This window comes from Setaria viridis, chromosome 5 (assembly GCF_005286985.2).
Source record: "Setaria viridis chromosome 5, Setaria_viridis_v4.0, whole genome shotgun sequence".
Taxonomy (NCBI): Eukaryota; Viridiplantae; Streptophyta; class Magnoliopsida; order Poales; family Poaceae; genus Setaria; species Setaria viridis.
Genome location: NC_048267.2, coordinates 16,684,637 through 16,709,355, shown reverse-complemented (window position 1 = coordinate 16,709,355; position 24,719 = coordinate 16,684,637). Strand labels below are relative to the sequence as shown.

Here is a 24,719-nt window from a genome sequence, read left to right as displayed (position 1 = left end):
AGTGCATTGAAACATAGAGTGGGCCCCTATCTGAACAAATCCTGTTTCACCCACCCATGTAATTGGGCTTTGAAGATGAAACAATTGCTCATTTTTTAATTCAAAATTGCTATCTGTTAATTTCTTTGAGCAGTTCTCTGATGAGCTTTCACCGTCAATTATGACTGTTTCTTCATCTGCTAAGAACTTCTCCAGACTTCTGCAGCCATTTGGTGATGCTGATGCCCGGAGATCTTTCACCCAAATGTCACCTAGTGAGCATTTTACTGGATGTTCTCTCCTAGGCAACGGACCAATCCACAGCTTGATCTTCTTCCCAGTCTTCATCATTTTATTTCTGTTTCTCAGTTTAATTCCCAAATTTTGTGCTAGGCTGTCTTCTTTCTCCTTTGTTCCATTGCTTGAGGATGCCCTTTGTTCCACTAGGGACTCACAGCACCTCTTTCCCATCCATATAGTTTCCTTCTTCTTAATTTGAATTTCAATATTACTGTCTTCCTCCTCCTCATCTACAGAGTTTTCATCGTTTGCCAATGGCCAGAAGCGAGATCCTGTATCATTTTTTCGTAATCCTAGAAGAGGATCTGACGATCTCTTGCAGGCATTTTCTTCCTTCTGGCTCCAATTTTCCCCTTCCAAACTCTTGCATCCCGTAACCCTTCCTGTTGCTTCATCTTCTACCTCGGCCAATACTGCTACTAGCTTGCTAGAGCAAGTTCGTTGTGAGACAGGCACCACTCTCGGTGCCAGCGTAAGCCGCCGCCGACCTGGCCTAGCATTCACACTCTGGTCCTCAAACTCTCTCACTGCTTCTCCAGGCACAAAGCGTCGAACACCTTGTGGGCAAGGAACAGCAGAAGGCGAAGCAGAGCTAGGACGAGCTAAGGGAAGTTGATTAGTTACCTGGACATGGTGTCTCGAGATGGAGCTGCGATCCGCGTCTCGTCCTTCCGCCGCCGACCTGGCCTAGCATTCACACTCTGGTCCTCAAACTCTCTCACTGCTTCTCCAGGCACAAAGCGTCGAACACCTTGTGGGCAAGGAACAGCGGAAGGCGAAGCAGAGCTAGGACGAGCTAAGGGAAGTTGATTAGTTACCTGGACATGGTGTCCCGAGATGGAGCTGCGATCCGCGTCTCGTCCTTGCTTGTCGACGGGTGCCTCCTCGGCTTCATCTTCATCCTCCCCTTCTTCTTCCTCCGTCTTGTCCTTCTTCCTTCCCACCGCGGCGTATGCCTTCGTCACCAGCGCCGTTCCATCTACACCCGCCGCTACAGACGTATGCCCCTCGCGTCCTGGTGAATGGACGACAAGCTCCCGCACTCCGGCGGCCTCATCTTCCCCCACACCGACGGCCTGGGAGCTAAGCCCGGTGGGCGTCGTACTATGCATCCGTCGACTCGCTTTCAGCTAAAGTTAGACAGCACCTTTTTTTTCATCTAGAATTTTCAACAAGGACATGAGAAAATTCTTGCATCATCTCTTCAGAGTCCCGTGCGATCTCCCGGTACGTTCTCCGCAAGTTCAAGACGCCCGACGCCGGCACCAACAACCTCCTTCGTGACGGCGACCTCGAAGGATCGGCGCTCGTCGACGCCTGGCTGGACGTGGAGGCGCTGCTGTACGAGCCGGCGGTGCACGCGGTGTTCGTGCAACACCGCGTCGTCCCGGCGCTCGGCGGGGCGCCCGACGAGAAGGTCATCGGCGAGAGCGTAGAGAAGCTGAGGAAAGTGCTGGAGGTGTACGAGGCGCGGCTGGGCGAGCGCAGGTACCTCGCCGGCGACGACGTCAGCCTGGCGGACCTGAGCCACTTCCCCTACACGCACTACTTTATGGGGATGCCATACGCGGCGGTGTTCGACGCGTTCCCCCGCGTCAGGTCGTGGTGGCAGGACCTCATGGCCCGCCCGGCGGTGCAGAGGGTCGCTGCGATGATGGACGGCCAGTGATCTGGTTGGTGAAGAAGGCGATACCAAGAATGGTTCTTGTCACTGCTATGAAAGATTGCCTCGGCGTCGAAAATAAAGAAAGTGTTTTGCGTGGTCGGTGTGTTCTTAATAATAAGGATTTTTACCCAATATATAATAATCTTATGATGGCTCTGACGTCGACTTGCTTGACAAGTGAAATAGTCAACACTCTACAACGCTCGCGTGACAGATAGATACTGTATCCATGACATAAATGGTCCCTGAATCTTGATACGCACAGCACCCTTCCGTTTTCACAATTTTATTTCATAGGAATTCAGTTTAGGCAACTATGGCTCTTCAAAACTCCCATATGATCGATCTCATGTCTCCAAAGATGAAACTTTATACTCATAATTTTTAAAGAATAATATCCACTTTTCTCCGTTAGTTGTTTTAGGTTGATAAAGCAGGTACATGTAGCAAATCTTGGTGGAAACAATTTAAAAAGGTTTGAAGCCATAATATGGTGTCAAGCTAGGACCTTGAGTTTAAATTCTGGTGGACGCAACCCAAAAATGGTTGTCGGGGCATAAGTAAATTGCTACATTTTCCATTAGTCTAGATTTTTCAGGTTGAATTAGCCGATACATCTGTGTTCAAATTAAATAATCTAAATTATTAACTCATGTTTTTTGTTAACAAAAGCTTAAAAGAACTATGATGGTGTTGGTAGAGGGTAACCTAAATGCAAATTCCACGGGATTGCAGTGCTTTCAACGACGAAATGGATGATTACGCTCTTTGTTTAGTTCAACTGCAGTAGTATTGTCAGATAGTATGCTTTCTTTCAATTTGCGAAATCCAAAAACAACCGGAAGGAAGAACCTGATGAACAACAAAAGATGCAGCTTCAAAAAGATAGTCCTAATCCAGTTTCAAGAGAAATTGAACTGACAATTGGAAAGAAAATCAATCTACACATATAAGAAGAAATTGAACACAAAAAAGCCCAATCTTCACAAGACATCAGACAGCCACCGAGAGAAAAATCATGAGCAACAACGAAAAGATAGGGGAGCCACTGCGTCGAGGACGACCTTCCTGTTGCCATGGATGACACCGCCGTTCCTCCTGCAGGCTTGGCTTCCCATCTCGATTGCAGATCTTGGAAAGAGAAAGCAAGCAGTTGCCCAAGATGGGAGCGGTGAAGAGGTTGCCAGCGGAGTTGCTCACACGTTATTACCATCTGTAATCCTATTATGTTACATTTTGCCGAACAAAACAGCAGCTATTTGTTACACTCGTTTGTTATTCCCCGTTAAGAACATAGAATTAAACCTGTAATTTCTTCAGAAGCATCATACACATCCATTGGACTTGACTAAACTCTATCTGTCGCATCTCGATGATCGGGGTAAAAGTAATCTCCCTCCAGACCAGCAAGGCAGCAAGCTGGTACGCACGAGCAGAGATTGCTTTGCTTGCTTCCACATAACAATTCGGAGCCGTAGAAGTACGAGATTAAGCCCTGCGCGCTTTAGGATTTTAGCCTATAGATTATGGATTGTCAATAGGCAAGATGGGGAGGGGCTGTAGCATTCTGATTTCTGGCCCATGAACTGTTACAATCTAAGGGCTTAAAGGAAAAGCGTTCCTTTGTTTTGCTGACATCATACACCGTTTGGAATGGAGGAAATCACCTTTGCCGTTCCAGAGGAAAGGAATGGCTTCCTTCAGAAAACAAAGGAAAAAAAGCATCCAGTGCGAGCCGTGGTTTTCGCGGAAGATTGAGGCGAGGCGAGATGAGATAAAAAGAAGCTTGTTCTTCTTGCCAAAAAATCAGTTAGGAGTAATAAGAGAGACAAACAGAGGAACAAGAAGAAAGGACTCATCCGCCCTCACGGCCTCACGGATGTTGCGTGCTGCCGTTGTCGCTGTCGCTCGGGGTCGTGGATTCGTCGCCGCTAGTGCTTGAGGTCGCAGAGCTCCTCAAGGCTGCGCTGGGCGCCGCCGTGACCCAGCTTCACGCATCTTGCAGTCTGCCGCCACTCTTGGTTGAGGTTGCCGTCGCCGAAGGGACGGTGACAACTGTGATGTGCTGCTTTTTTTCTTTCCCTGTCAAGTAGATAAGGATGCGCCTCTGGGGAAGAACGGGTGGATCGGAGCATCCCAACACCTCTTTTGGGCCTGGGTATTGGACCATAGAAGTCTCTCAAACGAATGAATAGTATTAAAAAAATGAATTAGTCCTAAAATGAATGAGATTTCTTTCTTCCAATAAAATTCCTATATTTAATATTCCTGCTTTCCAAACACTTCTTCCTGTAAAATTCCTGTATTTTTTCTTTCCTCTGTTTTATCACTACACTCCTATCATATTCATGTATTATTTCCCTTTCCAATGTTTTATATTCCTCCGTTCCGTTCCAAACAGGCACTAAGACTTCATGTGTAACAATCTAACCGGTGGACTGTTACAATCTAAAGTCTTGTTTGCTTGAACCTGCAGAATGTAAGCTAAAATGCACAAGCAAAAACGTGACTTTAATCTAACAAAAACTTTAAAGTTGCAAGATTAATATTTCATAACCAACTAGGTAAAACAAAACACCAACTTTACCTTACATGACTATAATTCCTTACAGTGTTACCATTAAACTTTTGGCTCTAGTTGAGCATTTAACTAACAGAGACAAAATGTTGATCAATTGATCTCCAGTTGCAAATTTAGTACACTGAAAATTACATGACACCTCCAATAAATCCAATGTGCAAAGTAGGGCAAACTGATCGGTGAAATCATTCCAAAATCACTAGGAATCAACTCGCATCTGTTTAACCAAGGTCTTCAAAGATCACAGGTCAGCCCTCCCTGGGTACCTCGGGAAGGGTATGACATCTCTGATGTTCTCCATACCAGTAGCAAAAAGTATCATCCTTTCGAAACCCAACCCAAAGCCACTGTGCTTTACAGAACCAAACCTGCGGAGGTCCAAGTACCATTCATAGGGTTCTAAAGGCAAGCCAGCATCAAGTATCCTGTCAAGAAAATTTGTCATATTATCAACTGAGCAGATGGATGAAATCGACTAAAATAAAAAACAAACGAGTAATGGAAAATCAGGACATCAGGTTAGTAATAAAAGTAACAGTACAAGAATTTAATATTTTGGCATGCTTACATAACATTTAGCCTGTGCTACATAGATATTGTCACCTACAGTCAACTAAACTGAGGGGGAAGTAGTTAAACATATACCCAAAGCACATTCATATGTATAAGACTCCAAATGCAGATAAAATGTGGCTTACATCAAAGAGTAAGACAAGTATCAATACTGTATATTTCGACCAGTTTTAAGTTGAAGACCATCGGGCAAGTTAAAAAAATAAATAAATGTCTTCATCTTTAAGTTGAGTGCCACATTACCTCTGCTTGAGAGCATCTAGACGTTCTTCCCTTTGGCTTCCACCAATCAACTCACCAACCTTCAAAAATCATTCCAGCACAAAAATGAGTGACAAGGTAAAACCAGCAATTCAACAGGTCAATATCCCACTGACCCTAATAACCACAACTTCCCTCCCCACAACACAAGAACTGAACATGTGCACTGATATGGGCACAGGTTTGATGTATGAGAGGCTTAGCTATACCTTAGGCACAAGAACATCCATTGCAGCCACCGTCTTGTCATCATCATTGAGCCTCATATAGAATGCCTTAATTCCTTTCGGATAGTTATAGACAATCACTGGCTTCTTAAATATATCCTCAGTCAAATACCTTCAACATGGCAAGACAAGAATTAAAATTCCAAACAAAGCACAAAAATCTACCTTTGAAAAAGGTAAACCATAATCCCCTAAAAAGAAAAAAAAAGTAGCCAATCAAATTCTGATGTGTATACCTTTCATGCTCAGAGGCTAAATCAATTCCCCATTCGACCTTGTTATCAAACTTCTTGTCAGTAACATTTTTCAAGAGCTCCACAGCCTTTGTATATGAAATCCGCACAAAAGGAGTAGAGGAAACAAGCTCTAGACGTTCAATTGCACTCTTATCATAATTTTTCACCATGAACTCCATATCTTCACGGCAATGCTCAAGCAGCCACTTACAAAGGTATTGTACATATTTTTCTGCACAGTTCATATCATCCTGCAAAACAGTTAAAACACAATCAACATCCCTGCAAAACTGTTTGTAATAATTCTCGTTTAATTTGTACCATCAAAAAGGAAAAATATTTCAGCAGCAGTTAAAGACAAATTCAATTTAGCTTTAATTACCTGCAAGTTTGCAAAAGCAAGTTCTGGTTCAACCATCCAGAACTCTGCCAAATGGCGTGATGTATGTGAGTTCTCTGCCCGGAATGTTGGTCCAAAGGTATACACACTACTAAGAGCACATGCGTATGTCTCAACCTGAAGCTGTCCGGACACAGTCAAAAAAGCTTGACGCTTGAAGAAGTCATTTTCAAAAGCTATTGATCCATCATCCCTGCGTGGAATCCCAGGCTTTAATTTGGACCTCTCCTCCAGCTTCGAAACATTTTCCTTTGCCCTATGAAGCACATCAACAGCAGCTGATATGTCTTGTTTGCTGGCTTTTGCGGCTTTAAGCTGTGCAACTGCATCTCCTTTCTCCTTGACAAGAACTTTAGCTGCCTCGATTTCAGAATCAGAAGGTGCAGGGTTCTCTTTCAATTCCTTCTCAGTTTTTTCAGCCTGGCTAAACAAAGTTGTCACTTGGAACATCTCACCAGCACCCTCACAGTCACTTGTAGTTATTATTGGTGTATGTACATAGAGAAACCCATTCTCGTCGAAGAACCTGTGTGTTGCACAGGCTAACTGGTGCCTAATCCTAGCAACTGCTCCAATCTGAAAAAATGGTTTGGCATAAGGTGGTGGAAGAGCATAAAAATTTAAAAGGATAGATCAATAAAACGCAGCAGAAATTATTACAGAACTAGAAGAACATATCATCTCAAAATATTACTGAATGAAAGAGGAAACAAATACCATGGTGCCAGTACATCTTAGATCCAAAAGAATAAAAGAAGCAAGGAAAAGCTCTTTTGACAAGATATCATGTCACAGTGACTAACAAACCGCTCAGAAATGAAAAACCAAATGAATGTTATAAAATTCTCACATGTCAATAGCCTCAGGCTTGTCCACTCAAAATGATAGCAATTCAGTTCAAACAGCACAATTGTACAGCCTTAGGAGAAAAATCAAAACTGAGCAGTGACCATAGATAAATAGCAATCAGTGGGAAAGGGAAGGTCCCCCAATCACTCCATAAACAGCCTTGAAGAAATATCAACAGTCAGCAAGGGGTCCATGCACAAATTAACATACAAGATGTTACCCCACACACTCAATATAAAGTTGATAGCCCAGGTATGTGTTTAATGTGCCATATTCTCATTAAGGATGTCAATATTATGGCTGCCAAGTGCCTATTAACTGAGCCCAAGAGAGTCAACAGATCTTTGAGTTTGAAAATCTGGGCTTGAGGTTCATTTAGTTAGAACATAAGCTTTGCTCAAAAAGCTCAGCTCATGCAGGGATTCAAGTGCGTTGGTTACCGAACGAAAGAGGAATGTTGGAAATTACTCGCGTGACACCATCAAAGCTCCTAATTGGCAAATTGTAGGATGTGGGAATTCAGAAACTACACATAACAATCAGGCAACTGTTCTGATGTAACAGGGATGCAGACCTTCGCCTATGGTTATGGACGCAAGGCAGGGCTCAAATGAGATGATTTAGAGACACAAAATAAATTGTCATAAGTTGGAGTGAACATTTAGACCGCAAGAGCATGTATGTTTCTTATTTGACCGATCCACGGAATCACAGAATTGACGAACCCTAGCATCAGTTTTGTTGAACAGTTATAGAACTGCAAGATCTGGGCATAATAAAAAAGGAAAGCCACACACCGTGTTGGTCCGCGAGCGGAGATGAACGACATCCCTGAGTTTCTCGAGCGTGAGCTTGACCTTGCCCTTGGGCAGCGGGTAAGCGGCGGCGTCGACCTCGCCGACTTCGAGAACGCGGCTGACCTTGAGCTCGACGTTCTGCTTGGTACCCTCCGGCGGCTCCTTGATATCGCCCTCTACGAGCACGGAGGTGCCCGTGGCGGTGAGGCGCGCGAGAGGGTGCACGGTGGCATCGACGATGACCTGGAGCGTAGCAGCGCAGGAGCCGTCGCTGAGCTCGAGGAAGGCGAAGGAGCCCTTCCCCTGCTCCCGGCCCGTCCGGACCCATCCCCCGACCACGACGCGCTCCCCGGCCCGCGCGGCGCCCGCTGCAAGGACGTCGCGGATGCGGGTGCGGACGGTGGCGGGCTCCAGATCGTCGCAGAGGGAGGCCGCGGCCATCGCCGCTGCCGCGGCGTTGGCGGCCATGGAGACGGGGATGTTGAGGAGTGCTGGCGCTCTGGCCTCTGGGGTTGTGGTGGCGGCGGCGGCTGAAGGGGAGGGAGGGAGTGGTGGCCTGGTGGGCTTAGGGTTTGGGCTGGGTTAATTGTGGTGGCGGAGTGGTGCGGCGTGTGGCTTTAGCGGCAGGAGTTGTTGGCAAAGTATTCGTGAATCTTGGCCTCAAAAATAAAGTCTTCGTGAATGTTGGGTCGTGGGCTCCTCGCAAGAATCTTGGGCGCCACGAAGCAATTATGCGATGCCGCTTGCTTTCCAGGCCAATGGCCATTTCATAGGCCTTGCTTACTTGCCAATTTGGAAGCTCCAAAATTAGCATTTTGCCATAAATGCGACACTGTAGCGTTTCGTTTGTATTTGTGAATTATTGTCTAAATATTGACTAATTAGGCTCAAAAGATTCGTCTCGCAAAGTAGAACAAAACTGTGCAATTAGTTTTTGATTTCGTCTACATTTAGTACTCCATGCATGTACCGCAAGTTTGATGTGATGGGGAATCTTCTTTTTGTATAGTGTCAAAGTTGGGAGTTGGGGGTGAGGTAAACAAGGGCTTACATTCAAAAACGTGACAAGGTGTTATTTAATTCCTAGTTAAAATAGCTTCATATACAATGAATAATTTCATTATTTGTTAATTCCAGTACTGCTGCGTTAGGGATATAACCCTCACGTACCACTCGGACGGGCCTGATAGCCTCAAGGGGGTGGCACGGCCCATTCAAATGGCTTTTGAAGAGACACATGGATCAAGATGAAGGATCAGCGTGAAGAGATATAGTTAAAGATATGGTTATTCAAGTATGTAAAGAGATAGCTTGTGCTGAAAGTTAATAAGTGACTAGGATTAGATCGAAACGGATATGTAACCCTATTCCCGTACTTAGAAGGCAGGCAGGGACCCCTAAAAAATCCAAGCCATATTCAATATGCTGAGAATACAAACCCCGAGCACATGATGTAGGGTATTACACCAATCTGAATGACCCGAACTTGGTAAAGTCCCCAGTGTCCTTGCGTTCATCCATGTAGCTCTAGGTACGACGATTCCCTCCATACAATCTACCACCTTGGATTCCCAGAATTTCCCCCTGACAGCATGCAAGACACAGAGTGACGGGTCTGTAGATTTGGGATCCCTAATGGGACCGTCTTCCCGTTGCGCTTGGCCCAACGAGAGGCGTGGCGGCGACGCGCCTCTAGGCCGGCCTAGCAACGCAACGCAGGTCGAGACTAAGATCCGACCACCGACCGGATCCTCCGACCAGGCTCCCGACCAGAAGGGTCTAGTCGGGGGTGGGACCACAGCCCAATCCCGACCGAGTTCCCCTGACCGGGGATGCGTCGTACCAACCACACCACTTCCCCCGACCGGAACGGCCGGGGCCGACTGGGACAATCGACCGGGGACGCCCGCTCAGTGTGTGATGTAGCACTGGCCCGATCTTCCGAAAGGTAGTGATAAATTCGATTGGTGGAGACTAGACGTTGACGATCCGGGCTTCCAATCAGACACGATTCGAATCCTTGCAACCGCAACACCGCTGCTCCGTTGGTTATCAACCAAGCACAACTTGATTGACCTCGCCGAGAAGGTTTTCCCTTCAAGCGAATCGAAGGACACAAGCAAGAAAGTATAAACACGCAATCTGATATTGCAAATACGAATGAAGTAAGAAGGATTCAAGCTCTCAATTTGAAAGGACTAATTGACACAGTCAAGGAGAACAAGAACATGGGACCCTGGATCACTATAAAAGGACTTGCCGTCACAGTTACAACAAATCAATCTCAGTTTCTCAAAGGAAAACTAGAACTAAACAAAATCCGAGTTTCTAATGTAAAGGCTACTAAGTTTATATCAAAAGGGGCAAACTAGGGTTGGGGGCGACCAGGAAGGGGGCACCCACAACTTGGGCCTAAGGCCCGACACTATACAAAGCTAAGTTGGCTCAAAACTGGTGATGCAGCACCTTGTTATGATCACATAGAATGATCCACGAACCTTCTAGAGATAGAACTAGAACCAAAAGAACGGCGTCATCGTCCCTGTTCCAACGCATCAAAGAACATCTCGTTTCGATGTCGTATGAGGGAGATATGGCCGAAACCATGTAGCGGTGTCGGCTGAATCCGAAACGAACGCGACGACCGAGTTGGTGACAACTTGTAACTTGGGGAAGACCATGACTCGTGTGTGTCTAGTATGACGACATCCTCATCATACTCCCCTACTTGAATTGGAGTCGTCCTCGACTCCATCCCATCATCAGTCTCCTGCAAAAGGTTAGGCACAACATGATGCAAAGTACGAGACATAGGATTATCGGTAACACAAACATCTCGACAAAACATAGTATAGCAAGGTGCATCATGATTATCACATAAGGTAGCAATAGGAGCAGTGGTGGTAAGATAATCACCCTCTTTTAACTTAATCCCATTATGTGTAGCGTGAGATGGAACTAATGTATGATCATTCTTAACAATTTCAGTAAGCTCGTTATGATGTTTCCTAATATCCGCAGGAGATAAAGGAAGGAAAGTAATATTCTCGTTTTGATGCATAAAAGTATATGTATTAGTTCTACCATGGTGTAAAGCATCAACATCAAATTTCCATGTACAGCCTAACAAAAGAGAGCTGCTTGCATAGGTACAATATCAAAATTAGCATAGTCATTATATGAGCCAATAGAAAAATGCACACGCGCTGATCTAGTTACCTTTGTCTTACCACTATTGTCGAACCATTGTAGATGGTACGGATGCAGGTGCGCATGTGTGGTCAAGCCAAGTTTCTCGACTAGATCTGAACTCATCAAGTTGTTGCAACTCCTACTATCAATTATGGTGAGAACACGGTGATCTTGACGATGAGAAACATGTGGAACAAATTGCAGCGTTGGAGCTTTTCTTCCTCATGCCCTAGTTGGGAAGTCAACACCCACTGCACAAGAAGGCTCTCATAACCCACCGAGGCAGCCAGAGAAGCAATGGCAACCTCCTCCTCTTTATTCGCTTCATCTACAACAATGTTAGCAGCAAGAGCCAATTCCTCCTCAACATCACTAGCACTTACATATTCTGTTCCATCAATGGTGGCTATGTAAGCACGACGATTTGGGCAATCCTTCATGACATGTCCAATGCCCTTGCAGCGGTGGCACACAATTTTGTTGGAGTTGTTCGATGACGTACCAGGGGCCATAGCTTTCTTCCACGGTTAGGACTGCACAGGAGACAAATTGCTCAACTCGGAAGCATGTGTAGTAGAAGACGGTGTCGCTGGTGGCTGGGCAACAAAAGCCTTGGTTTTGTTGATGTCAGAACACTGCTGCTGGAAAGATCTTCCAGGGTTGGACCTGAAAGTATGTTGTTGATGACGTCCCTGTACTTCTCTTTCAGCTTTAAGAGCAAGATGATATAACTGGTTGAACCTGTTCCAATCTTTGTAATCAAGAATATCATGTATATCACGATTCAAACCACCAAAAGATCTAGCACAAGTATCTTCATCATCCTCATGTATATCACAACATGCTAGACCAATGAGCAATTCCTGATAATATTCTTCTACTCCTTTTTCACCTTGTTTTAAAGTTTGCAGTTTCATACGCAAATCACGTTGGTAATAAGGAGGAACAAAATGAGATTTCATACGTTGTTTTAAAACATTCCAAGTCTGAGGTACAACATTAGCATTATTATTATTGCAAAGATCATTCCACCAAAAGAGAGCAAAACCAGTAAACTCACTAGTAGCAAGCCTAACTCGATGCTCAGTAGGAACTAAATGAGAATTAAATTTTTATTCAACAGCAAGTTCCCAATCTAAATAAGCCTCAGGATCAGCATTACTAGCAAAAGGAATCATGGTAAATTTAGTTTTAGCAAAAGGATCATTAGTACCACGGTGATGATTATTACCTCCCATACCACGACGATTACGCCGAAGATGGTCCATGTCACGTGCATCATCAATAAGATCAGCATCATCATCATCCTCCAAAATATCATCATGAAAGGTGGGTCGGCGGGGCGGCACTGGGGGAGGTCGTTGCTCAACATGTTCAATCCGGGTAACCAGAATGTTAATGTTGCGCATCAAGTCATCAAACTTCCCATCAACGTAGGTGCGCTGGTCAGGAAGAAGCTTCGTAAGCTCGTCCTTGGACACACACTCATTGAAGTCCGAAGGGGACTCCACTCCTTTCTCTTTCCCTGACATGGTTAGAAGACAGCAAAAGACAACACAAAAGTATTATCCCTATCAACTAGCAACTACTGGGTGGTGGTGAAAGTGGAAAGCAATATCTCAAACGGCTTACTACCATCTTGCAAGTGTTTTTACGAAAGCCAAAAGGGCGGTACAATCTGTTGTCAAGCTTGGGTGTAACAGTTGCAAGGAGAACCTTTACTGACAGAAGTATATGTGGAGCTTTGGGCAGGCATAATATGGTAGCAAGGAAAAACAATAGCCAAAGCAGATTAGCCAAATTCAATAAGTATCCAAAGTACAAGTCACAATTGCTGGCTAAGATGTGTCCCTAGATGTAGCACAACAAGATGGAATGAAAGATGGTGGATAGAACTCAAAGAACAAGCAACCAGCAACTCATGCAACTGTTTTAATTCTTTTCCATGATTTTCCCTCCAGGACTAGTAGGAAGCCACTTTTTTATTTTTCTCAACTATTTTTTTGATATTTTTCTCTAAACAAGGATCACACAAAATGGAACCACAAAAATTTTCACCTTAAACAGAGGTATGATGTGGTCTGCAGAAAAATAGACACGTTTGCTGAAAACCGTGCAACAACTTAGAGGCTTGAAAACTCCCACTTCCTGATTTTTTTTGGGAAAGCTGAGAATCAGAAAAATACCGAAGGGGTTGTATTGTATGTGTAAATTTTTGTTTTGAAAATTTGAAAAAAAATGCACCTCAATCAGAGTTTTGAGTGAAAAGTTATGCCTGTTTTAAGGAAGGTCGCCGGAATCAGGATTTTGGAAAGGCACAACACGGCTGGTAGGGCGGCGGCAGCTAGGGCAAAGCTTCCCTATTCTTCCAACGCCAATCATGACTGAGCAAACCTTCTCAGCAAGAAATATAGGGGCACCAACGTCCCTAGTATGCAATAATAGTGTTGGCGCTAGAAATCGGCTGATCGAATCTCTAGCGTCGGACACACGACCCGGGAGAATCTGCTTAACTACTGTTCGGATGATCGCCCTGGTGCGGTTCGCGCAGCGTGCCAGCCAATCTAACCTGTTGATTGGCAAGGAAAGAAACATGTCAGATCCCAGAGGTTGCGATCGGCTAAAGTTCCGATCTCGAGAAAGCTTATCAGCAAATCGGCCGATTTGCTGTAATAAAGAAATCGGCTATAATGCGGCCGATTACCGGGCAGCGTTAGTAAAGAAAACTGCTAGAGTAATCTAAACAACGCTACAGTAACAACACTAGGAATAGATCTGAATCGGCTATGCAGAAAACAATAGATTGAGTAACGAAGTACAAGAAAGCCGAAAGTTCCAATTCCTAGCTGGATAACTTGTGATAAAACTAGAACAACAGGCAAGACCTAGGATTCTAGTGAATATCGATAACTAGTGAATAAATCTAAACGAAACGACAGCGATGCGCTCGAAGTTAAAGCTTAGATATTACTCGATAAACGGAACTTACATAATCAGTCGAAGGTCAAGTTGATGCAGCCCCGCCAACCCGTATGAACTCGTGAAAAGAAGAAAAGTATTTGCGAAGTCGCCTGCTCGAAAGTAAGTGCAAGGAAATAGTAGTTTGTTGTATTGTTTTGGTGATGATTACAGATCTATGAAGGTGGCTATTTATAGCCTGTTACAAATGATTTCTTAACCGACTAGAACTCTATCTCTAATTTTAAACGAAAACGAATATTTACAAGTATGATTCGTACTGGAGTTGATCATCATGCTCTCATGGGCTGACTCCTTCTTTATCTTCATACTTCACTTTTAAGCCCATACCGGCCCAATTGCTCCAGCCTCCCAATCGGCCGATTTCTACCAACTCCATTTGCGGAAACACTGCAGCACCAATCGGCCGATCCTCAACTGTAGCACCAATCGGCCGATTTCCAACCGTGACCTCTATGTCTTGCCGCATCTCCTGATTTCTTCCTTTCTTGACGCCGATTTCACACGTGTCAAAATCCGGCATCAACAAATAGGTATTCACCAGATGAATCAAGAAGGGCTGCAATGCAAAGGTGACACAATACAACATGCAACCTATCTAGGAATTGCGCGGCGAGAGTTCACACAAGACGGCTAGCGGGGCAAGTCATGTAATGTGGGGGCTCGACTTGTTGTGTGGATAAAGGTGGATAGGATAACAGCGGAAATAATCAAACAGCGACGGGTGGTTGAAACTACGACCACGAACACACTAAACCAGCAACAAGACTCGACTACGGATACAAACTCAACAAAGCGAATCTGAGATAGAAATTGCAAAGGCTAAAAAGGCGATAGGACAACGGAAAGTGTAAATATTTGTGGGTAAGCTGGAATCCTGATACCACTTGATGTAGCACTGGCCTGATCTTCCGAAAGGTAGTGATAAATTCGATTGTTGGAGACTCAACGTTGATGATCCAGGCTTCCAATCAAACACGATTCGAATCCCTGCAACCACTACACCGCTGCTCCGTTGGTTATCAACCAAGCACAACTTGATTAACCTCGCCGAGAAGGCTTTCCCTGCAAGCGAATCGAAGGACACAAGCAAGGAAGTATAAATACGCAATCTAATATTGCAAATATGAATGAAGTAAGAAGGGTTCAAGCTCTCAATTCGAAAGGACTAATTGACACAGTCGAGGAGAACAAGAACAGGGGGCCCTGGATCACTGTAAAAGGACTTGTCGCCATAGTTACAACGAATCAATCTTAGTTTCTCAAAGGAAAACTAGAACTAAACAAAACTCGAGTTTCTAAGGTGGCGGCTACTGAGTTTATATCAAAAGGGGCAAACTAGGGTTGGGGGTGACCAGGAAGGGGGCGCCCACAACTTGGGCTTAAGGCCCGACATGACACAAAGCCAAGTTGGCCCACACAGCACCTTGTCATGGTCACATATAATGATCCATGAATCTTCTGGAGCTAGTACCAAAACCAAAATAACGGCATCGTCGTCCCCGTTCCAACGCATCAAAAACCTCCTCGTTTTGATGTCGTATGAGGGAGATATGGTCAAAACCGTGTAGTGGTGTCGGTTGAATCCGAAATGAATGCGACGACCGAGTTGGTGACTACTTGTAACTTGGGAAAGACCATGACTCATGTGTGTCCAGCATGGTGATGTCCTCATCAGTGTGGACCCAGGGAGCAGGTGGAATAGATATGAGGAAGCACCCAGGTCAACTACCGTACGAGGAACTGTACCACGCCACGACCTGCGCACGTCCTGTAGTGTGCTGCCGCAACCTACCTGCTACAATAGAGTGGCCTGACAAGGTGAACAAGGACTGAGGACGACGGCCATACCGTACCCAACGACGTGGGCCTCGACAAGACTAGGCAGCACCCACGTACTCTCTCCCTCTCTCTCTAAGGTTGTCCCCTTTACTATAAAACGGGATGGGCCCTCCCCGTCTGAACTCTCTCTCGGGCTTATCATTTCCACATGCTCCACACTTCAAAAACTTAGCGCACGTCTGAGCCCCCAGTCACTCTCTCCCACACGGACCAAAGTACGACCAGGTCTCAGTGTAACAACCCTATTTTTAATTAGCTTGCCTAAACTCAATTAGAAGGATTATGAACCAATCTAGCACTTGAAAGGTCAAAAATGCCCTTTAAAAGCTAAATTTTGGAGCCAATTCTTAAATTTGAAATTTTATATAATAACATGAATTTTTGTCAATCTAAGAGTTGTAGAGATTTGATTTACAAACAACTTTTCTTATTTGCACTTTGTCTAATTTAAAGAGGAAGAGGTTCAAAAACTAGATTTAAATTCAGAAGCAATTCAAACACATATTCAAAATCACTAAGTCCTGAAAAACATAGCTGATTGGAGAAGTTTGGCTTCTGTTATTTTAAATTCTAGGGCTGATATAAAGTTGGAGCTTTTACAAAAGTTGTAGAGTACATTTTGGAGAACAAGTTTGTTAATTGGAGCTTGGGCTAAATCACCCTAGAACCTGTTCAAATTCTAGGATAAACTCAGCGTTAACTTCTAACTGAGCACATCAGCTCAAGTCTAAAACAGTGAAAGTCTTCAACTTGGCATGATGATTTTCTCCGAAGTTTGAAACCGAACTCAATCTGAACCTTTTATAAAAGTTGTAGTATACAACCTAAACTACAACTTCACCCGTTGGGCCTTGGCCAAAATCTCAGCAGAACCTTTTCAAAAATGGATCCAAAGTCAGTTAAAATGTTGAAAATCTTTAAAAAGTTTCTGACAAAACTGAATGAACTGGCGATTGAGCTTTGACAGGACCGAACTATGGCTCGAGTTTCATATTAAAATTCTTAGTGATAGAGTGGTCCTTAGTCATCGGTGCGAATCAATCAAGTATAGATCAAAGGATCCTCTACCACTTTGTTTAAAAAATGTTTGAAAGTTTGAATGGAATTTCAGTCGTAAATTTGAATTGAAATCTTGAGTTTTTTGGAAGAAAGAAGAGAGGAACAGGACAGGTCACATTGCAGAACAGCTGGGCGCCATTGACAGTTAGCGTGGCGCTGCCGCTGGCAAGGGTGAGCCCCCATGGAAGCAGGTAGTAGGCAGGATGTGGTGAACGAGAGGCGGTAATTTTTCATATAAATTACTTTCCACCGCTGGCATTATCCCGTTTGACAGTGCTCCCCTGCTTTTCACTGTGCCACTCTAGTCAATCATCGCTATCATGCACCGTCGTTGTTCCACCGCCGCCAGCTCGTCAACCTCCACCAGAACCACTGCCATGAACTCCTCAACCCGTCCCGCAAGTCACCGTCCATACCCAACACCCACAGCTTTCTCCTCGCCATGTTCTTCTCCAGAGCCGGTTGCCGTTCTGCCTGGTAAGGGTGCCGCCGTGGAGGTATAGGTCACCGGGGTCGCGGGCTTTGTCTCGGTGTTTGGGGGTGTCATGTGTGAGCTAGAGAGTGTTTTGGTTCGTCTTGTGCTCTTAGAGTTCCACCGGCTTGGTCGGAACGCATACGCCACCGCATGCCGCGTGTCGGCCATGGCCGCCCCCATGGAAGGGTCTGCTCCGGCCACGGTTAACGCGGGTAAAGGCGAGCGCTGCACTGCTTGGGTCGTAGAAGTGTTAACCGTGTAGCTTATCGCCTTGGCGCTGTCACGGGTGAGCTATGCGCCGCCGGTCAATCGTCGCCGCCATGCCCCATTCACCTTGTGAAGTCCGCCATCAGAGTGAGGATGACCACCATTAATACACCATCAGGGGGTGCGGAAAGATGTCGCTAGTCAAGAAGTCTTATCGCCGGCGAGCCGCCGCTCTTGCGTGCCGGCCGGGTCTGCCTATTCCACTGCCGCCGCCGCCAGCCGTTGTTCAACCCACTGCCCAGGCCAAGAACCCCACCCATAGATGCGCCACACCCTAGGGAGTCCACCCATCTAGTCCTCATTGCCAGTGAGGTCACCGGTTGCGAGTTGCCGGCATTACCCGTCGGGGAAGCCGCAGTCAAGGGCAGGCGTCAGTGCTTGACCAACAGGCCCGCGTGTCATCGAGTGTGGGTAGGGGGAGGGCGGGTGAGAAAAGAGTTTCCAGGGGGTTTTCGGGAAAAATAGATTTAGATGTTTTAGATATTAGTTTTAAATCCAGTTTTCATATTTAATTCACCAAAATTTATAGAAATGTCCAAAAATAGTGAAACCAATTTTGTTAGGTTTTTATTTTCCTTTATGCATTAAAAATTCTTATACCCTAGGAAAAGATAATTAAGTTAGGTATTTATTGAGTACCTTTATTTAAGGTATTTAAATAAATACTTAATCTTTATAAAATGAATAAAAATTCTGAATAATGTTTTATTAATTATAAATAATTATTAATTCGTAGGATTTAAGTTTTTCAGATCAAAAATTAATTATAATGCTTTTCTAAATAAAAGAAAATGCTTAAGGTAGGGGTTAATCTTTATGGGTAGCTTTGTGTTGGCTTGCAACTTTATCATGAAGATAAGTTTTATAGTCTTTGATTTCAAAAAGTTTGCATCTCTAACTAATGCATGCAATCTATCATAGACATTGAAGGCCCCGAAGTGGATTTTTTGGAAATATCTGAAGAACCTCATGAATTCGAAGAGATGGTTGAATTGATCCCTTGTAAGGGAGGATCTTCTGAGGATACTAACCTTTTTTGGATCAAGGCAAGCCCCGGTGCATCTAAGCCTATCTACTTTCAGAAATTATTATTCATGCGTCCATCTATTGGTTATTTCCTTTTGAATGCATTAAGTCTAAGAGTTCATTGCAAACCACTCTTGTGCATGATCCTACCTTGTTTATAGGACATCTTTGCCACTTGTTCAACTAACTAGTAATTATCCCATGCTTAGCAATGCTTAGATACCTTAAGTAACTTTGGTTACCCAACTTTCAGGTTAATTTTTTTCATACGTGTTAATTAAGGAAAATAGCTTGGGATTTTGGAAATGTGGATAGAACTTAGAGATAGTAGTTCTATCTGGTAAGTTTAATTTGGTTAAGGCTGGTTTGTTATCTTAACCTTTGATCAAGTAAGTTTACTTGGTTACTTATTGTGTATGGGACTAACAAAGCCTTGTAGGTTAGTTGGCTCTCTGATCGGAAATATTTCGTACCCATGCTAGGGAATGGAAGGGGTGTAGCCTGAAATTCACATGGAGATCATGCCAGACGTGGGGTCCCATGTGGGGGTGCGTCCCAGGGTTCGGGTAGTCATATTTCTGATCGTTAGGTACGACTAATCGAAAGGTTGTTATGTGCAACCTGGACAGTTGTACACGGCTGGTAGTCGGGTATCTCCTACAGGATGTAAATCGGTCCGCATCACTGCAATTCTCAGTTATTGTCGATGTTTCAGACCGGCAACCCGCCTAGGGGGTACCCTAGGTGGTCTTTTGTGCGGTAAGTGTCACTGGTGATGTAAGGAACACGATTTAGATAGGTTCGGACCGCTAGATCTCGTAATACCCTACGTCCTGTGTGTTGATTGTATTGAACTCGGGTGAGTTGAGGGAGTTGTTTTTTGAGGAGGTCCCTGCCCGCCCTTATATAGTCGGGGGAGCAGGGTTACAAGCTAGAATCCTAGTCGTGTACGGTTACAGAGTTCTACTCGGTGTAGATAGAGTAGTTTCCATATGTATACCTAACTAGTCTTTGGGAGTCTGAGTAGGATACGCTTTGTTGCGTAGTCCCCGAGTCTTGATCATGTCCGAGTGCGCCCCTTAGTGGGCCGCATAGGGCCTACTCGTGGGCCTGGGATGCATGCCCGAGAAGCCCCCGAGTACTTTGTAGTCGAGCGGCACAGTTCTGAGTACTCAGAAGTCACTATCCGAGTAGTTCCAAGCAGCAGTTATGGTGTCTTCGAGTACTCGAATACTGTCGTGTGGCTAGAAGGTACTCTTCATTTTTTTTGCTTTCGAGTTGCTTCTGTCTTGAGAATTTATATGGTAGTGCGATGACAATCACACTCCATATGGAGTAGCCCCTGAGCCTTAGTTTGAATCGAAGAATCAGGCTGAGGGTCAATCCCGTGTTCTAGTTATTTGTCTTCAGTAGTCTTTTAGAAAAGAAAACTTTGTCCAGCGGGTACGGTATCCGCAGCCCTCGAGCACTTAGGCGATTTTTCTGTAGTCGATGAAGTGGTCAAAATCTCTTGATTTGAGTAGCCGTTGGATATTATGGTGATAAATCCGGTTTATATCTGACCGTCGCGTAATTGACGCTTGGAATCAGGAGGTGATGGAGATATAACGGGGCCCCCCTTATGGTCAGGGTTACGTTTCTTTTTTAGCAGATCTGTTTTGTCCCCCCCTTTTCCTGTTCGTCGTTGAGCCGTCGTGCTTTCCAGTGCCGCCACCGCCATTGTTGCTTCCTCCTTGCGTTTGATAGGGATCTGTCACAGTGATCGACTACGTACGACTACGTTGATCGACTTCGCTGCATCGACACGAATCTACATCTTCCGCATCAGTGCGTCAAGTGGTAATCCCGTGATCCTTATACGGCAGTTTTCCTGGTTTACGCGGTAGAAAATTTTGATTTGCGCTAGGGTAGCCTACCTCGTATTCCTACAGTATGGACCAAAAGAGGTATGTTCTTTTGCTTGACTTGTGTTTTTCGTGATGTTGCTATATCTTCGAGTAACAACTTGTTTGTAGTCCTAGGTTCTTTTTGGCTATTCTGCGAAAAAGCGCCAAGTAGTTTCAAAGAGGGCTTTTGTGAAGTCTGCTTTGATGTCGAGTTTGGCCCCTGAAGGGTCACAGAGGACCAAGGTACATAGTTGTTTGTTCTTGGTAATTTTTTGTAGAGTTGTCCTGTAAACCTTGATGATTTTAGTTGACTGGGAAGGCTATCGATGCGACTTTGGTGGTGATGAGGCTACTGGGGTGGCAGATGTTGCGAAGGCAGAATCACCGGTGATTGCCGCTGGCTCCTTGTTGCCCAATGTTATTTCTAGTGGTGAGTTTTTTCTAACTATTTTTGCTTATCCGTAGTTTTCGTAGTCTTATCTTCGACTTTTTCAGGACTTGGTGAAAATATCGCACCTTCGGCTGACCCTGTGGTGCCGAGTACTTGACTGACAGTCACTAAGAAGAAATGCATGCGTCTACCACCGCGTTCGTCCTGGTGAGTTTTTAAGTCATGTTTTTGATCTTTCTGAAGCATGTGTGATGACTCCGTGTTTTGATGCAGGGATGCGGAGGACACTATCCCTGTGGACACGGAAGTGGAGTCTGGTCCTTTGACTACATTTTTTGGTCCCTTGGTTGATTTGACTGTTGATGATGTACCCGAGGTTGACACAAGCCACCTTGGTGCCACTATGTCTATGCTTCAAGAAGTGCTCCGCTCAGTGGAGAGCCTGGCGGTCCCTTCGGGTTCTGGAGGTGTGCCATCTTCAATGTTGGCTGGTGGTACCCTGGCTTTAGTTGATGTGACTAAAGCGGATGAGGTTGGCGCACTGGGTATGTAGTCGAAGTATAGATGTTCTTTATTGAAGTCGATGTGTTATACCCTGCGACGACTAATGTGTCATTTGTCATGTACTATCTTGGGTGGAGCTCCAGAGCCTCAGATTGTTAAAAATGCTAAAGGTCCAATGCTCGAGCTACCGTCGGAGTTCGAATTTCGGAGAGCTATCCAGAGTTTTCAGGTGAGTTATTTCTTTTGTCTGACTGTTTTTTGTTGAAAACTTGATGATTTTGCTTTTATTCGCAGGATCTTTATGATAGAGCTCAAAGGAATGCTCGGGCACTCCAAGAGCGAAACGATTCCATGCAACGGTTGGCGCAATTGGAGCAAGAGTGCAGCCATCTCACCGAGTCCTTGAAGGTCCATGAGGAGGCTACAAAGTCTTTTGCCGTGGAGCGGAGGGATCATGAAGTTTTGCAAGAGAAGCTGGAGAGCCGCTATAAGTCTTTGAATAAGAAATATCAAGGTGAGTACTCACGATTTTTGAGTATTTTCGACTATAGTCGAGGGTTTTTGAACTGTTGTCTTGTTGTAGAGCTCAAGAGGAAAGAGGCTATTGCGAGTAGTTAGCTTCTTGATTGGAGAAATGCGCATGACCGAGTAGTTGACGAGGCTGATCATCTCCGCGCATCAATAGCTGAAGCTCAGGTTGCATGTGAGCATCTGAGGGACAGGAAGAATCAGAATGGAGTTATGCTCGCTATGGCCATGGTGGCTTGTAGAGATCATGGCCAGACCATAGGAAGACTTCGAGGTGAGCTCCAAGAGTTAACTGATGCTGCGCGGGATGTGGTAAATGCCATTGCTCCTCTTGAGGATGATGCAGAGCCCCGTTCATTAGTTGAGCGGCTGAAGACTGCTCCGGGTAAGGTTGCTGGCCTCTGCAAGGCTGTTTGTAAACAAGTCCTTGCAGTGGTCAAGTCATATTACCCGAGGGTAGATTTAACAGCGGCTGGTGACAGTGTTGCTCAGAACTGCACGGAGGATGCCTACGCGCAATATCTTGAGGAGGCTGAGCCAATCGCTTCAAAAATGTCTGAGTTTGTATCTTTGGAAGAGCCTTAGTCTTGTATAGCCTTGTAATTTGCCGAGATAATCTCTGAATTTTGTTTGAAGTCTACTGAGTCATTGTCAACTCTTGTCATTTTGGAGCAAGTCTGAGTGCCAGCCGAGTAGTCGTGCGGTCGTCAATTATTGCCGTTGCTGTTTTGAAAGTACTTAATCCCTTTACTCTGCACGGGTGTACTATACTCTTTTGTCTTTTTGTGGTGTGAATGCCTTCACGTGAATGGAGTCAGATGGCATCTTGCTGACTCGTCAGTACTTGTCACGAGCGAATAGTAACTCCGGGGTGGGTGGTGGTTGTGGCGTTTTGACTATTAATAGACTACCGTGGAGGTCGATCAAGGTCAGGCTTGAGTAGCAATGGATTGCTTTTGGTTGCTGTTATTTGATTGTAGAAAACCTTCAAAGAGTACTCCGTGCTAGAAGATTCCTCGTAGATTAGGGCCACCTTCCCTCCACAGACTCTAGCGCTCGTAGGGATAGCTGCGATGCTAGAAGAATCCTCGTAGGAGGGTTTGTCGCGTGCCTCATCTTGCAGCTCGTGATCCAGCTAAATCCGTGCTGGAACGCTTGAGTGATGGGTGATGAGTGCCGCAGTCTTTATCTGGCTATCTTATTAGAGGTGGAGGTGTGGCATGCAGTGTGGGACGGCTCGCCGAAGCTAGCAAGGGAGCGGTCTTGGTTTTTTCTCCCTTATGCAACGCTCGGGATTCATCGTTGCTGCTGCTGAGGTAACAGCGGTGAAGGAGTACCTGGTGTTGTTTGGGAGGAGGACCTGGATATGGCTGCATTTTGCACAGCTTCCTTGCGTGTGGGCCCTTCCCCTTGTAGCAGCCGTTAGGCCTGTGTGGCCTTGTGACATTGTAAAAGCCTAAGGCTTAAATGCAGACCTCCAGAAGGCAATTGCTTGTAGTCTTTGCTGTGCTGTTATGTTGTATGTTGAGTACCCTTACTCTGTTGAGTAATCTCATGTAACTTCAAAATTTTGTTCTGCTTGAATCAGTCTCGAGTAAAAAATTGCTTTGCCCTTTGAAGTTTTGGAACTCGTACTAAGGCTGCGGTGCCCGCAGGAGCTGATCTTGATAAAGTCATGTGTCAAGAGTAGAGCATTAGTAGTCGGAGTTGGGCTGTAGGCTACGGGTAGCTGGCAATGAGTTTGTTTGAGAGACTTTGGGCGAAGGCCCGAGTATGTTTGTCTACTATGGGTAATAGTGACAGAGATGTTCTATATTCCAGGAATTTGGTATTTCTTCTTCAGAAAGTTCTTGTAGTCTGTATGATCCGGGTCCTGTGACTTTGGATACGATGTAGGGACCTTCCCATGGTGAATTGAGTTTGTGCAACCCTGACATGTCCTAGATTCATTTGAGGACTATGTCGCCTAAGTTAAAGGATCGCTCCTTAACATTGAGGTCGTGGTAGCATCTTAGCCCGTCGAGTTATCTGGCTGATTGTATGAGGGCTGTGCATCTTGCCTCTTCCAGACTATCTAAATCCAGTTGTCTTGTTTCTTCAGCTATTCTTTCATTGTAGTGTTTGACTGCAGGAGAGTGCCACATGACATTTGCGGGGAGGATAGCTTTTGACCCATACACAAGGAAATAGTGGGAGAACCCGGTAGATTTGCTTGGTTGGGTTCGTAGTCCCCACAGGGCATTAGGTAGTTCTTTGAGCCACTTGCCTCCTTTTGTGTTGCCAATGTCGTGTAGTCTTTTCTTGAGTGCTTCCAGTATCATGCCGTTGGCGCGCTCGACTTGTCCATTGGCTCGTGGATGAGCAACTGAGACGTAGCGAACGTTAATTCCACCGTTCTCACAATAATCCCAGAAATCGTGATTGTTGAAGTTGGATCCCAGGTCGGTGATTATTCTATTTGGAAAGCCATAATGGTGTACGATTTCGTCCAAGAAGTCGAGGACTCAGTCTGCCTTGGGGCAAGTGACGGGTTTGACCTCGATTCATTTGGTGAATTTGTCGATGGCCACAAGTACTCGATTGAAACCTCCTGGCGCAGTTGGCAGTGGTCCTATCATATCTAGCCCCAAGCAAGCGAAGGGCCATGTTGGAGGGATTGTGATTAGTTTGTAGGCAGGGACGTGTTGCTCTTTAGTGAAGA

At 45.1% G+C, this 24,719-nt stretch overlaps 3 protein-coding genes across 8 annotated transcripts in view; 2 read left to right on the top strand and 1 right to left on the bottom strand.

Moving 5' to 3' along the window:
- LOC117855780 (uncharacterized) overlaps positions 1-22,729 on the top strand; it is a 34,294-nt gene extending 11,565 nt beyond the window's left edge. For 4 of the 6 annotated variants that reach the window (XM_072294245.1, XM_034738159.2, XM_072294243.1 and 1 more), the window contains 7 exons: positions 18,605-20,838; positions 20,915-21,025; positions 21,091-21,193; positions 21,260-21,531; positions 21,628-21,719; positions 21,785-22,004; positions 22,074-22,729. In XM_072294245.1, the coding sequence (XP_072150346.1) occupies positions 21,168-21,193; positions 21,260-21,531; positions 21,628-21,719; positions 21,785-22,004; positions 22,074-22,108 (645 nt within the window). In that variant the 5' untranslated portion in view covers positions 18,605-20,838; positions 20,915-21,025; positions 21,091-21,167 and the 3' untranslated portion in view covers positions 22,109-22,729. Of the gene's footprint in view, positions 1-18,604; positions 20,839-20,902; positions 21,026-21,090; positions 21,194-21,259; positions 21,532-21,627; positions 21,720-21,784; positions 22,005-22,073 lie in introns of all 6 variants that reach the window. The other 2 variants (XM_072294246.1, XM_072294244.1) reach the window with 2 other exon arrangements.
- LOC140220149 (probable glutathione S-transferase GSTF1) lies at positions 1,104-3,290 on the top strand. Its single transcript, XM_072293945.1, has 2 exons — positions 1,104-1,278; positions 1,464-3,290. Exons 1-2 carry the CDS (start codon positions 1,104-1,106, stop codon positions 1,946-1,948), a joined length of 660 nt encoding a protein of 219 aa, XP_072150046.1. The 3' UTR covers positions 1,949-3,290.
- On the bottom strand, positions 4,511-8,454 carry LOC117855779 (asparagine--tRNA ligase, cytoplasmic 1). Its single transcript, XM_034738156.2, has 6 exons — positions 7,870-8,454; positions 6,206-6,799; positions 5,824-6,074; positions 5,570-5,699; positions 5,343-5,401; positions 4,511-4,951 (listed from the first exon to the last, which is right to left on the bottom strand). The coding sequence occupies exons 1-6, from the start codon at positions 8,335-8,337 to the stop codon at positions 4,768-4,770; spliced, it is 1,686 nt and encodes a 561-aa protein (XP_034594047.1). The 5' UTR covers positions 8,338-8,454; the 3' UTR covers positions 4,511-4,767.
- Positions 22,730-24,719: the final 1,990 nt, after the last annotated feature.